This window comes from Haliotis rubra, unplaced genomic scaffold (genome assembly GCF_003918875.1).
Source record: "Haliotis rubra isolate DU_JTF1 unplaced genomic scaffold, ASM391887v1 Scf355, whole genome shotgun sequence".
In the NCBI taxonomy this organism is placed as follows: domain Eukaryota; kingdom Metazoa; phylum Mollusca; class Gastropoda; order Lepetellida; family Haliotidae; genus Haliotis; species Haliotis rubra.
In genome coordinates this window covers 616,062-632,370 of record NW_025767030.1, presented here as the reverse complement: position 1 = coordinate 632,370, position 16,309 = coordinate 616,062, and the positions used below count along the sequence as shown (strand labels likewise).

Genomic DNA, 16,309 nt, shown 5'->3' with positions numbered 1-16,309 from the left:
CGTTTCGTTTAAATTACTTGGGTTCTTTTAATATAACCCATGTTGTTTAGACATGGCGGCTCGGTCGAGCAAGTGAACGACTTGCGACGGAACGTCTTGAAGTATCTGCAATGGATGGTGACATTCACAAATCTGGTCTTTATAAATGGAAAAGGCAAACCCCAAAGTCCTCTTCAAGAGTGTATTCTCGCTCACAGGTACCATGCAATATACAATCTCCATTCAAAATATTATTGTTAAACCTGTTTTACTACTAGTAGTACTACGGTATGCGGTAGTCGTCCTCGGTCTAGGAGTATTGACAGTTTGTTGATCATGGTCTAACTACCTGAGTGCAAACACAAAATCTGATTATCAGCTGATTATCGTTTTCAGTATTTAAAAAAAGTGAGCGATGCCATTATTGCCATTTTGATGTAGATAATCTGTAAATGAAAATAAATTATCTGTATCTATATCCGCTGACCTCGTATTTTTCAGAACTGCAAAACCCAGAATGACATTCAGGACTGGATAAAAGTAAGGTTGTTTTTGTTTTTTTGTTTTTTGTATGTGAAATATTGTAATATATCCATGTCATGAACAATGATGATAATTGACGTTAGGTAGTGTTTAAAACATCATTGATCCTTTACAAGTTTTGCACACATTTTGTTGCCCAATCATCTGCAAATATACACAGCAGCAAAATATTTGACATCCATCCACTAAGAAAAGGTGCTGAACTTACTGGACATTTTAATGTACACACGTTTAGCGACATAGCATAGATATACAACTTTAACCATTTGCTTACCATGTTTTACAGCAGGTTTCCAACATTTAATTATCAATTTACACACTGCTCCTGATACTCTAGGTAGTGGGGTAGGCTGTCTGTTAACCCTGATACTTGGGGTGGTGGGTAGTCAGGGTTTAGTCTCTATTCGCCTACATCTCAATTTGCCTACATCCCATTTCGCATACAAAATCAATGTATGCTAATTGGGATTGAAAATGCACCTCTACTCTTATAATGAACCTGACTCACTGGTCAGTGCCAGAATTACAGTTTAACTAAAATTACAGTTAAATGTAAACTAGAAGATGCGAAGTGTGGTTGTCTACGGTAGAACATTCATCATAAGGTATCTTATATACCTCCTTATCTAATTTAGATTTAAGGTTGAGAAAATATTTGGATATTTTAAATGATAATGGTTCAAAGGCATTGTTACGTTATGAAACAGCAAATCATAACTTACCCATTGAAACAGGCCACTGGAGCAATATTAAAAAACGTGATAGAATATGTAAACTTTGAAATGGTTAGGACATTGGCGATGGATTTATTTATTTGTTCTCACTTTATAAATGCAAGAGTTAAATATTTAAATCCATATTTTTGTGAGTTGAAATAAAGTTCAGTTCAGTTAAAAATAAAATGAACGGGATTAATTGTAAAAGCAATGATGATATGTAGTTGAGTAAAGAGGATTGGTGCATCCACTAAGAAGTTCAAACAAGGTTATAATAATATAATATAATTAGTTCTCTGCTACTAATAGGCTTTAAACCAACTTAACCATATAAAATGGAGCATTCGCCAAGCACTGACAGTCACAATGGCTAACGTGCGAAGGGCAGAGTTTATCTTGTCTCAGAGAGGAGGAAGACAGGTACTACATGATGGCCACAAGTATCGACTGAATGTTGTGAGACAAGTAGCCACACACTGGAAGTGCGTCATAGATAAATGTAAAGGTTAGTGAAGTACCATTGGCGACCACAGATCTTCCCGAAACAGAAGACCCTCCTCTGATGATAGAAGAAGAGACTCCTCACCAGACTGAGACAAGGTGCTCGTGATGAAGTGAGAATGGACATCTGCACAAGTAAACTTCCTTAACACTAATGTGATATGATGTGAATATCATTGTGATCGGTAAATGACAAATAACAGAGTAAATAAACAACAGACAAATAACAGAAATAAATTCTTAAAAAATGTCTTTTTGTCCTTCAACTACTTCAACTAGAAGAGTCTACTTTTAGATCATAGGGGTGCCACAAGTTTACCATTGCGTAATCAACAGTCAACAGACCATGAAATGTTGTTTTAAGACTGTAGGCGAATTGGGATTGTAAGCGAAATGAGAACATGCTGTAGTCAGTCTGTTAACTCTGATACTTGGGGTGGTGATGTAGTCCGTCTGTTAACCGTGATACTTGGGGGGGTGGAGTGGTCTCGTCAGGCTGAAAGCCGGAATTGATTTCACATATGGGTGCATGATTTTGATGTTGCTGAAATAAATCTCTAAGTGACACAAAAAGCAGCTCACTCAGACACTTGTGATACAATTACTTCAACATTTTGATTTAGAAAGTGGAGCAAGCCTCAGATATAGCAACAGAGACTGTCTTTGGACTGAACCATTACTCTGGAAGGGAGAGAGGGAAGTATGCCGCTCAGCAAACAAGACAACATGTGCAAGAACATGATTCAGCTCTGACTGAAGGTGAGGATACTTGTTACTATCCAAATCTGCCATGATGCAAAGGAACAATCATTTGTGTTCAAACATGGTCAACAAGATAGATAATATTCTGGTAAAATGAGAATTCATGTTCGTTGGCCATGTATAATAGATCTGATAATTTTGATGAATGACAAATGATTGATGATGAGGAAATATTAACTAACTATTTTTATCCCCTTGTCAGGGAATATAGTAATTAGTTTGTTTGTCCATTCATCTGTCTGTCTCTCGGTAATGATTTTGTCTTCAGACCATATCTCTAAGAGTAATCGGTTTTCTTTCATGAAACTACACACACAAAGACCAGGTTGTCAACTGATGCCTTTTGATGTTTAGAGATTTTTAGAAAATGAATTCTGTTTCCATGGCAAAACTCTGACTCTGTTAATGGTAATGTGTTTGTCTGGACCATATCTTTAAAAGTAATAGGTAGACTTTCATGAAGGTAGACACACACAACTGGTGCCTATTTTGGGATTTGTAGAATTGTTAGTTTTTCTATTTGCATGGAACCCATGAAGATCTGGGTTAAGATTGATCTTCAGTAACCCATGCTTGTCGTAAGAGGCGACTAAAGGGATCATGTGGTCAGGCTCACGGACTTGGTTGACGCATGTCATTGTATCCCATTTGCTTAGGTTGATGCTCATGCTGCTGATGACTGGATTGCCTGGTCTAAACTCGATTATTTACAGACCTCTGCCATATGGCTGGAATATTGCTGAGTGTGGTGTAAAACTAAACTCACTCACTCTATTTGCATGGCAATAAATTTGACTTGAGTTGAGTTCATAGTTGCCAGAGCATATCTCCTTGACTGTTTTCCTCTATATGTAGATACAGTGACCAACGCTGTAAACTAGTGATTATATTTCTTGACATTTATTGTGCGATCCACTAACACCGGGATACATGGACACATTTCTGAATCCCAGTTAATTATCATTACTACTCTTGTATACAGACTGACAGATGTGACAGGAATACTTTCATAAAGATGCCTCTCGTTAGACTTGTTGTAACAATTTGTTCTTTAGAAATTGTGGATGGCCTGGGAGATATGTCATCTTCTGATGACTCTTGTTCAAAATGTATCATTATTAATGCATTATTAGCATACACAGTGACTGACAAATGTATCTGTCATGGTTGCTGATACTGAGAACTGACTCGTTAGATGATTCCAATTCTACATGTTTAGTACTTTGTTTTGTAGCTCAAGAGTTGCTAAGCGACTGGATGCAACAGAAACTTCATGTGGATGATGGTGATGGTGATGATGATAATAACGACCCTTGGCATCAGAGGGCAGTGCAGGCAGAGGTCAAGAGGGAATGGGATCATCTCCTTGACAACAGTGTCAATGACTGGCAGCTGGAGGTCACACCAAGGTCAAGGGTCAAAATACCAAATAGAGGTACACTAGAGTATCATCAGCAGTAAATTTTATCTGTAATGAGGTGTCATTTGGAAAACCAATGTAAGCAAACTGAAGCACAATGAGCTGTACTAAATGATTTTCATGGCAGCATCCAGACAAGATTGGTTCAAGTAAGACATGTCATACTGTATCAATGTAAGTGCTTGCACGATGAGAGAAACCTTTCAAAATTTCCCACTAGACCACAGGACCAGTGAGTGGACAATAATAAGTGGTCCTGTCTATACTTCATTGGTCCAAAATAACATTCGTAGATTTTCTTAACTATCAATACAACATTCACTGGCCACCAGGACAACTGCAAACTTTTCATTTAGTGGTCCTGATGTATTTTTACTAGCCAGGGACCACAGGACCAGCATCAATTTCACACACTGCTTGCATGTACACACACGATTACCAAAAATAGCAGTTTGTGGAATTGTTCAGTTTTCAGTACATGTGCTCTCTTTCAGTAGCATTTAAGTAGATATGAATCCATGAAGTAGCAGAACATTTCTACCAGGAAACATCCATGACATCTTGTCCACCATCAGACATCACTGGTCCAAGAGATGTATTGGAGTGAAGTGATATAAGTTGTTACAGACGCTTTTATAGGAAAAAATAATGTATGAAATTATTTATTTGTTCTTTTCCTGACTCATGATCTCTTGCTTATCTCCCTTTCCTATGCGAATGGTAGTGGAACACTTGAATCCTTTGAAGTTCCCAAAGCGGACGTAAAAGTACACTCACCCAAGAGTTACCTCCCTTTTCCCGCGTAAACAGTCATGTGACCATCCTTACTTGTCACTCTCCCCCTTTTTGCCCAAGCGGATGGTTAGGCGAGCACTGGAGTCCCGTATGCGGCATTATATCCTTTTTAATTTAGATCCTAATCTTAAAAATTACGTTGTGTATAGATTTGGCTATAATTACTCTGTATTATATGTAAAAATTTGTAAAAAATTATTTGTATTTGTGTCATAATTTCATCGTAATGTAACTTGTTTACATTTCATGAAATCTTGCAGTGTTAGCAGGCACAGGTTATCCGTGGCTGATCCTCACCCTCAATGCCCTTCATGCATCAAACAATGTTCTTCCAGCTTGCGCTGTACTTATTGTGTTGATTTATCAAATTTACAATTTAATCAATATTTTTCTTATATCTGGATGGATCGGGTGAGCCATGGATCGGGTGAGGAAGTCATCACAAGTCACGGCTGATAAATCAGGAGATCAACCTGCAAACTGTATATTGCTTGCTAAGGCTGAAATTCATAATACTGGTGCTATGTTGAGTACGTTTCAGGGGCAGTCGTCTGGTATGGGGGCGAAGAAGAGATCGGCTACAACGCAGTTGACACCGGCTCAAAGTAAGAAGTAGACGTTTTTGATGATCCCCATAACTTCTACCTGAAGTACCTACGAGATCGTCGACTCAATCGACTTCCACAACTACTAGATCGTCTCCTGCAACTGCCACAGCAGGCCAGCTGTTTGACGAACTAACGGTTCCACAAAGGCGCTGAGTTGGGAAATCTCACCCTTTATCACGTTGACTTGTTGATAACTTTTACTAAGGAAAAGTATTAGTTTGAAAGTCCATGCGCACAGTCTAAGACAGACTAGCATGAGTGATTAAAGACCCTGTACAGGTAAAGATCTTACCGGTACATGAAGGGGTCGCAACTCATTTATGATAAAGATCTTATCATAATCTATGGGTTGTTATAGATATCTAGTAAAAAGAAGATACTAGTATATCTTAAGCCACCTGAATCAAGATGATTCAACTTGTCTGAGATGGAAGTAACACAAGAAAGTGGTCCACGCAAAGGAACCTCTCATCTGCTGACAACGTGCGCAAACCTACAGGCCTGCGCGAACCCACGGACCTGCGCGAACCTACTCCTCAGAGAACTACGTCTCAAGACTACGTTGGCGAACGTATACCTTTGCGAAGGTCTCCACAATCTGACAACTCTGTCATCTTGGAGGAGGATAGAAGACATGAGATGCCTACTCACTCTTCAACATCTGTGAACCCTCAACGTTCAAGAACACCTAAGGATCCATCTCCTACACCAAGCCGCTCTAGATCGGGATCTCATATCTCTCACAGACGTTCGAGGAGTCACTCATCATGAGACAGAGGTTCGTGAAGAGGAAGTTCATGTCACAGAGGTTCGCGAAGAGGAAGCTCTTGTCACAGAGGATCGCTAAGAGAGGACTCTCAAGATAAATGGTCGCAAAGTGAGGAATCTACAGATAGAGGGTCGAGAAGGCAGGGTTCGCGAAAGAAAGGTTTGCGAGAGGAAGTTTAGAGAAGAGGCAACGCAGATATCTACAATAATGTAAACATCTACAAGGATCATGAACCCTAGGATTCCCAAACCCTCAGATCAACAAGCAGATATCAGCAACGCAGACATCTCCAAGGTTCGCGAACTCTCAGATTTACAGGCAGATATCAGCAACGCAGACATCTCCAAGGTTCGCGAACTCTCAGATCTACAGGCAGATATCAGCAACGCAGACATCCACAGGGTTCGCGAACCCTAGGGTTAACGAACCCTTAGATCAACAGGCAGGATGTTGACGTTAACTCTATTACCATATGGCTGAATAAAACGAAGCAATGATGAAAACGGTTGGTTTTGTCAGAGTTTATAGCTCAACAAAATGATCTACAACATGTGCGATCTCTACAGTTTACAGCCTGCACAACTCTACAACCTGCACAAACCTTATACTGTATAGGTTCAGTTTCGGACTACAACCTACTTGATGAAAGGAATCACTTCATCTATATGGATGCTGAGGTCTTATACCGGGTAGCAGATGGCCTGTGGATATTGTCGTTCACTCACTCACTCTAACCCAACAGAGACGTACTGCATATACGCTGATGACTTCGACTCCAATATGATATCACCTATGAAGCCGATATCTCAAGTACTGGAGAACCTCAAGGCGACCTTTGTAAAGGGCTTAAGGTTAACAACGCCTTCAAGAATACTTGAACGGACGTACAGATGATATTATTAACTCTCATCACTCAACGTGGGGATTAGGATTTTATATCCTATCAACTAGATTCAACATCGGTATTTCTTCAAGATCCATACAGACATACGTCTCGACAGCCTCCTTCGTCATGCTGGCTTATATTATCCACAATGGGAATACGTGATTAATATCACTGAACAAGATTTTACACTTGGAGCAACCCTTATTCAAGAGGTTTATATGAACGGCGTAGAATTGCACACGCTTTTACTCAACCAACTATTTGCACCAGATTTTATGGAGGCCAACTTGCTACAACACCGGTGACGTCATGCTTAAAGCTGATTGGTCCACGTCAGACAACGCCTCCCACTGACAGAGCAGGCACCAGCAAGTTTACTGAGTTGTAAACAAACCCGTGATACGGGGAATACTTCATCTGCAGCCTTGGAAACAGTATACAACTACGGCCTGTTATCATCATGGGAATCTAATGTCTAGCCTTGACAGCAGATAAACGATGTTTATTTTGGAAGTTGTCGCTGATAAAAGTCGGTATGAATACCTGTCCCCTGCGATGCTACACTGGAGCCAGCCTTGCTATAAACAGACAACGCTTCGATGTATGCTGATCAACACAGATCGCCTGCGTATATAAGGGGAAGAATGATGTATCATCACTGCAATCAGAGGTTAGCATTTCCAATGGAACGTCCTACCGTTTGGAATATCGGCTCTATGATTATTCATACGAATAACCAAGCCTATCGGCACCTATCTGCAACATCGAGGTCTACACAGTGCTGGTTATCTGGACGACAGCATACAGGTTCTTCAAAGTGCTAATCAACTCAGACAGCAGCTGAACTTCACAATTAAGTTGCTCACGCTACTAGGATGGCTAGTGAACCTGATGAAGTTGGAGTTAGAATCAAACAAGATCTTCAATTGCTGGGAATAAGAATTATCACAACACAGAATAGACTTAGGGTCCCAGAAGATCATTGGGTCAAGATACAAGCCATGATTCCACAAGCAGTCATCTCTCCGTTAACACTACGAACATGGCAATGTCTACTTGGTCTACTAACCTGGGCACAGGACTTGACTCACACTGGAAGGTTACAACTAAGGCTGCTGCAACGGTTCCTGACAAAACATCTGGACAGACTAGCATGAGTGATTAAAGACCCTGTACGGGTAAAGATCTCTCTGTACATTAAGGGGTCGCAACTCATTTATGATAAAGACCTTATCATAATCTATGGGTTGTTATAGATATCTAGTAAAAAGAAGATACTAGTATATCTTAAGCCACATGAATCAAGATGATTCAACTTGTCTGAGATGGAAGTAACACAAGAAAGTGGTCCCCCCGTGTTATAACGGAAGTTGGAAGAATAGGATCTCGGAAATGCCGCTACACAGTTCCCATGGGGGGAATACAGGATGTATCTAAGGACAGCTGATGAATCCAGGAAGTGGCCTGACCCACCATCAATCCGCAGGATTCTATAAGCAAAAGATCATGAGTCAGGATAAGTATAAAAATAGCAGTTTTACTTTAAAAATTACATAATTTTTCAAGTAAAATTGATATTTTATGCTTATCCTGACTCATGAGATCAAGCCCTCCCAACCTCCCCGCTGGAAACACTTCAGATTGCACAGTAGATCCAGGTGCTTGGGCAGAAAAATCAGGAGAGAGTGACAAGTAAGGCTGGTCACATGACTGTTTACGCGGGAAAAGGGAGGTAACTCTTGGGTGAGTGTATTTTTACGTCTGCTTCGGGAACTTCAAGGGATTCAAGTGTTCCACTACCATTCGCAAGGGAAAGGGAGATAAGCAAAATATCATGAGTCAGGATCAGTATAAAATATCAATTTTACTTGAAAAATTACATTTTTTTAAAACAACACTGAAAAATGATGTTTTAATTTCATGTTAATAAATTCAACAAGACTGATGATGATATTCTTGAGAGGCATTTAGAAGTTGGTGATTATATAAGACGGGTATATCGATGGCAACTTCTTCTTTATTATATAACACAACATTATGGCCCCTTCTTCAGATGATTAAAGAAAAATGTAGAAATAAAACATACTATATATACCAGATTTACAGGAGGCCGGAGATGTACATGTATACAATCAACCACAGAGGACTGATCAAAAAGCAGCTATAAAAACAATGATGATTGGAATACATTAAAGGCAGTTGACACAAACAATGAGGATAAGGAGGTGTGAACACAGAAGAGTGATATGCAGCTAATTAAGTGACAATTAGATTTACAGGAAGCCAGATATGTACATGTATATATACAATCAATCAATGAGGACATATCAAAGAGAAGTTTCTTTTACATTTTTAGTATTGTGACCTCATCTATACTTTGACAATAGAGACATTGAGGATATTGGTCAATAACAATTGAATTTATTCTGTTAATTTTTAAACTTTTCCTATCTCACAACTTGCACTTCTCTCTCTTGCTTCGACACTGAGTGGAATGATAGCAAATGTTTTTCCATAGGCCTCTCTTGTCCAATGTCTATTCACCCGTGCACTCCTGGCTGCTCTCCTTACAGCTTCCTTAGTCCCAATTGAAGCATGCAGCACGCTCCACTACCTGCCCACGTGACTACCTCTGAGTGATCATTCTCAATCTTGTGGCTCCACAGGGTAGGCATTTGTAAACTCTTATGTTATTCCCGTATTAAAGAAGATTATGGGGAAATCAGATCCGTCTACTAGGAAACGCAAGTTTTGTGCTCAGTGCAAGACAATATTTTCTATCTAGGATCCCCAATCTTCGGATTGTATTGGACAATGTACGTCGGACAGTCGCAGTGAGAAGTGTTCTTCCCTGTCACAAAAAGCATTAAAAGCGTAAAGACGTGCATGTGCTGGACAGCTCTCGGAGCCTGTACAGAGCAAGGTACATCTCCAAAATAAACACCAACTTCAGCGGCCTACTTTGACAACTCGTCGATTGAAGACCCCGTCCTCTGAGGCAGAAGATTTTATGGGCGCATCTCCAGAATCCAATGTTTCAGATGATCGTCTTCTGTTCAGTCTAGGGTTGTGTTGATGGGACCTCCTCCCACTCCTACGACCTCTATAGTGCCTTAAGACCTGTGGTAGTGTGTGAAATAAGGCCCGTCCGACCGCCCGAGACCGGCAAGATTTCTGACGGACAGTCTACATTTTCAGCTAGCCAGCCCGATGGTCTGGTAAAAAAATTAGATGTTCCATACATCTGAGTAAATTCACCATACCTTGGTACCATTTTGGACTGGTAACATTTTGAAGTTACCAGCCCTGATGTCTGGCTGGTTTTTGGCTAATTTCATACACTGCCTGTGGTGTCTCTGTTATCATCCTCACTTGGTGAGCCTGGCCGTTCAAGATCACCTAGCCGATCCACATCTCAAAAGCCGATTCCGATCATCTGGCCGCACTAGTCCACGCTATCGTTCCTGTTCACCAGAGCGATCTAGTTCGCATCAGCGAGTTGATTTACACATCCGATTACGGTTACCTCATCGATTTATGATTCATATCACCGAACTAGTTTTCCTACCCGAACCAGTTCTCCAGATTCACAGGACCGAATCAATTCACCATGCCGAACACACCACCCCGAACCGGATCTCATCGCCGAACTAGCTCAACTGATCGAATCTGAGTACCTCAGACACCACACCGATTCACCTCACTGAACCGATTCACTTCGATGTACTGGTTCATCGGATCATCCCAGATCACATTACCGGTCTGGTGTGAGATCTTGATGTGCTGGCCTTGATGTGCTGGCCTAGGCCAAACTTTCCCCAGGGAGGTTTTGTCCTAGGATATTCTTACCCCAGGGAAAGTTTGGGCTAGGCTAAAAGTCTCTTCCCCCCCCTCCCCGGCCAAACTTTTTCCCCTGTTTAAACTAGGATATTTTGTTCTGTTTTTTGTGAAAAGTGGGGAGATTCGGGCCTAGCTAGGCCACTTCTTCCTCACCCTTGTTTTTATATCAAAAGGGGGAGATTCTGACCTAGCTAGGCTACTGCTTCCCCACCCTTGCTCTTATAAACAGTAGGTTTGACTTATATTTTGGTACAGATATTTGCTAAATAGTCCATTTTTGCCTCTGACTTGGGTGTAGTGATTTGAATGCATACATGTTTGAATGGCATATATCTCTAAATCCATCCTGCTCCTGCGGCCATTCCTATGAAGACACATTGCATTAAAGTACTGTCGGAAATAGAAAAAAACCTGGGTTTTTTTTGCATTTATATCTACAGTTTAAGTAATTAACATGTGAAAGTATGAAATATCTGTTAAACTAAGTTTGGCCTAAATACAGTCTCAGTGGTAGGGAGATAGGAAATGTAGAAAAAGGACTTTACTGAGGAGAGATTAGTGCAGAAATGAGCAATGCGGGTTTTTTCAAAGTCCAAAGCGACTTATTTGGAACAGACCATGGCTTTATGCAAATTAGTATGCGATGATATTGTATTACAAAGGACATAAGATATCCTTTAGGGGAATTAAACTGGGAAAGAAACGACATGTCATAACAATTTACAAATAATATCCAGTCCTGTCGATCTTTGGGTGGTCATGCCACCTATATATTTTGAGACATTTAATACGATGGCTGATTTAAGCTTTTCTATGGATATCATACTCTTTTACATATCTCAACATCAACTTCATGTAGGAAAGACATATCATGTTTATCAATAGATGAGACATCTTCAGCACACCTGAAAAAGCATAAAATATCTTTGAGATGACCACTTGTGCCTGTAGGCAGCACATACATTTCATCCCAGACGAGTCGACGGTCCGTCGTCATACCTGGCTGAGCGACCTAATTGCCATCTATAGTCTGATCTATTGTTTTCAGCAGCTATTCGTAATTAAGTTTTGTCCGATTTTACGAGTAAACATGCTTTTCTGGGTATCCTATTACGCATCCCTCTGAACGCCCAGTTAGGTCAATGTGGGTTATTTCGACATAGGCTATTTGGAATTGTGTAAATTTGAGGGATACAGAGTAACAGCCTTTTTTCTATTTCCGACAATACTTTAGTTCTTCATCTGTCCACCATAAGATGTAAACATTCAATCAACATTTGATGGGTAAATAAGATACACAGGTTGCTTACTCTCTTATCATGCTGTTTATTATCTAATATTTGTTGTATTTATGTATAAATGTAATGGAACATTATTCACATAAGCTTGTTTACTAATCCATAATCACTATGGGTGAATGAAATATGATTCAGATTTCCATGGGCCAAGTAAACCCCTTATCAAACATTGTCTTTTGAATATATACTGGCCACATAAAGAAACTGTGCACACAGAAAATATAAAGATAGGCAGGCAGCGTCTTTATGCATAAATAAAGGTGTGAACATAGCAAGTATTGGAGACAATCAAACGCTCATGCAGGTGCCAGGCGACTTGACGTCATTGATGGTGGCCTATGGACTTGCAATGTGTTACTGCACGTGCAGCTGCACACAACATGTGAAACTCAGAAGTTGATGTCACTGTCGAAAGCTTGATCTTTGGTCATTCAAATGTTCACAAATTCACATGAAAAGTCACATGCACATCATGCCAAGATTAACATCTGCTCAATGTCATGAAGCCATTGGAATGGTTCGAGCAGGCATGAGCCAACAACAGGTGGCAGCACATTTCCAATGCCATCGTAACACGATATCTGCATTGGTCAGGCGTTAGGGAAACAGTAATGACGTCGCCGACCACACACGTTCTGGGCGTCCCCGAGTAACGACGCCAAGACAGGACAGATGGATTCGGGTGACTCATATCAGACACAGGTTCCAGACGGCAGTGACCACATCCCAAACCATTCCCCAGGCCTTCATTTGGAAAATTTGGTAGCCTCTATGCGTCGTCGATGCACTGCTGTGCTTCACGCGCATGATGGTCATTCCCGTTGTTGACTTTGTGACTTCGACGTGTGACCCCCGACTCAATTTTGAACTTCTGACGTCATCGTTACGGATATTGTTCATGTTCTTTTGACATGTTGTGGAGGCCCGATACTCCAGCTTATAAACTGTCTACATCATGTCGTCTTTTCTGTGTTGTATTCCAATTCTGAAGGAATTTTCTGTGTGCACAGTTTCTTTATGTGGCTAGTATAGAATACGTCACTATAGTGGAATGGTAGATGATACAGCATTTGATACAGATATTGTGTTGGGTTGTTGTTGGGTTGATGTTTACATCTGCTTCCAACTGTTAGTTGATGTCGCCGACATGGATACCATATGGTGTACATGATAATATAAAACAATAGTAATGATACAATATCTTTGCTTTTATGCTTGCTTTTCTTTTTGGTCTCACCTTATAGAAGGGTATTGAAACAAAATGGGAACCATGTACATGTTATATATGAAGATGAAGATCACCTGTAAATTGTTAATGGAACTTGACATCAACATGAATATTTTATCAATGTGTTCACCTTTATAGCTATGTCTTGTTTTCATTTCTGACATTTTCAAGACGAACATAAACATGAAAACAAGGTTGGGGAAGAAATAGCCTAGCTAGGCCAGAATCTCCCCCTTTTGATATAAGAACAAGGATGGGAAACAAGTAGCCTTTAAAATTGATTCAAGGGTGGGGTAAGTTTGGCCTAGGACAAACTTTCCCTGTGGAAGATTAAGCCTATGGGGGGAAAGTCTAGCCTAGGCTAAAGTTTCCCCGAGGAAACTTTGTCCTAGGCCAAAGTTTCCCCGGGGAAGGTTTGGCCAGGGGGAAAGTTTGGCCTGTTACACCGGGACGACCTGCTTCTTCATCTTCACTCACACCTGCGGCCCTTCATCTGCATGTTTGGCGCATCTCCAGAAGTCACTTATAGCTAAGGGCTATTCTCTCTGAGTAACTTCAGCTATCACTTCAGCTCAGCGTACGTCGACTCATTTGCTTTATGATGATAAATGGAAGAAGATTGATAGTTATTGTAAGGCTAGGGACATTCCATCGACCACCTCCACTTCTGCTCAGGTTGTCACTGTGTTCCTGCAACACCTTCGGGCAAACAAGAAAGTCAAGGGTACTACTTTAGCCATCTATCAGGCGGCTATCAATTCGGTTTTGGCTATTACTACGGATACTAAAATGTCCACTGTTCCCGAGCTCCGGCACCTGTTGACCTGGGACCTCTCTGTTGTCCTTCGTCATCTTGTCTCTAGAGATTATGAGCCTCTGTGACTTTCAAAACTTTCTTCCTGGTAGCCTTGGCTACTGCTGCTCATATCACAGAGCTTATTGCGATGGATGTCAATCGTGTGAGGTTCATGTGGAAGAAACATGGCAAAGTTTTACTGGGTCTCCGCTGGGACTTCATCGCTAAAAACCAGCTGCCAAGGCAACGGGACCGAATGTTTACCATTCCCACGCTGTCCCCCATCCTTAGGCCTGATGATAACCTAAGACTTGTCACTCTGCCCTATTAGGGCACTACACATATTTCGTGCTGCCACCAAGGATCGTCGACGGCTACTGATGTGCCTCTTCATACCGTTGTCGACTGCTCCTAGAGCTGACGTTTCCCGAACTACACTGTCATTCTTGCTTGCCTACGCTCCAATCTTGATTGCCACTTCCAATCCTCATGAGACTCATATATTGCTCCTTGACCTCGATCATGGAAGGTTGCTTTTGGCGTTCTGATACACCAGTTTGGACCCCTCGTACTGGCTTGGCTGCTGACATCGGCCCACCAACACAGATGAGGGACGGTTCCGTGTACAGTTTTACTGATTCCTTGTATTTACTGAATAAATATGTAAACTTATGTTAATCTTTTGTTCTCTGTTTAATGGGTTTAGAAAGCCTTCACTTGGTGTCATTACTAAGGCATTGGGATACTGTCACCAAGTTGTGACTTGATAGACTCAGAGGCAAAGTCTTGTATCGCGATGTGGAAGTGTTCATTGTTCATGCTTACTGACCTCTACTCCACGGAGAAATTAGGTCAGTACAGTGTCATTCCTGATTTCGTTGCATTTGCTCCTAAGTTGCCGAGCACATCCTTTGACTAAGCTTATGTAAAGGAGTGAGAGTAAATTTGATGATGTTTCGGAACTGAACGTTAAAACTTGTGAGCTTTCCGATTCAGTCTTCTTTTCCCCCTCTACATGATGGGGCTGGCCCGTTTATTGGTCGAAAAATCTTACATTAAGGGGGTACCGTGTATTTGCGGCGAATTGAGGTTACTTGCTAAGTTGGGTCCTTTCGTCCTTAGTACGAAGGTTGCGGCTGAATACCACATCACTTGGGAGCACCCATCTCCCTGGGAGACGTTGTGCTTAGTAAGCCAAGGGGTTCAGGAGAACCCATCATGAGCATAGGAGCTGCATGTGTCGTAACAGGCATCCCTTGTGCATTGCTATTTACAGTTGCTTTCAGTCTACACAGTTTGTCTGTTTGAGCTGTCGAGACACAGGGTAATCTGCATCCCGCCATCCACCGTGGGATAAGTGCAAGTCGTGAGATAGGATAAGTTTTAATAATCATGGCAAAAATTATGCATGGTTTTACAATAAAAGTGACTTTATTTGATGCTGAAACAAATAACCTTTACCAACAAAATGCTTTATATGAGAAACTGAGAAGAGTCACTGAAAGAAATGAGATAGAAATTGAGAGGAATGATGGGTCAACTTGGTGATTGGCCTGACACCCCATTCCATATTTCAGGTTAGAGTCAGAGAGAACTTTGTTTTGTTCAGATACTTTTTGCTATTTGAGATGTTCTTCAAATAGAGAAAATGCTCTGTATTTAACTTCAGTGCACCCTGGTTATTATACCACCCTAGATAAAATGCCATGTGTTTGCCTGAATGGATTTCCTGTTCTTATAATACCCTGGTTGTAATGCCAAACTGGATATAATGCCATTTGCCAATGGTTTTTGGAACAAAAGTCATTTACCCTGGTTACAATTCCAATTACCCTGGTTTTAAGGCGTATACTCGCCTTAATTGGTTAATTGTCATGACTCAACATAATTGACCAAACTCATTAATGCTTCTTTGAGAGGCATTTTAGAAGTTGTAAAGATTATGGAAAACCAAGTTCTATGGATAGTCAAATTCTTTATTGCAATGAGTGTGACATTATCAGGCATGATGCAAGAGTTGATGAGGTGGATTATACTGTCGATGCTGAGATGGGTGTCTAGGTTGGGGGGGATTATACTGTTGATGCTGAGATGGGTGTCTAAGTCGGGGTGGATTATACTGTCGATGCTGAGATGGGTGTCTAAGTCGGGAGGGATTATACTGTCGA

General features: G+C 41.0%; 1 protein-coding gene across 2 annotated transcripts in view; it reads left to right on the top strand.

Moving 5' to 3' along the window:
- LOC124285225 (coiled-coil domain-containing protein 191-like) overlaps window positions 1-16,309 on the top strand; it is a 51,584-nt gene continuing 35,275 nt past the window's right edge. The window contains exons 1-4 of one of the 2 annotated variants that reach the window (XM_046721425.1): window positions 1-197; window positions 481-519; window positions 2,363-2,498; window positions 3,736-3,936. In XM_046721425.1, coding sequence (XP_046577381.1) covers window positions 111-197; window positions 481-519; window positions 2,363-2,498; window positions 3,736-3,936 — 463 coding nt within the window. In that variant the 5' untranslated portion in view covers window positions 1-110. The remainder of the gene's footprint in view (window positions 198-480; window positions 520-2,362; window positions 2,499-3,735; window positions 3,937-16,309) is intronic. The other variant, XM_046721424.1, reaches the window with a different exon arrangement.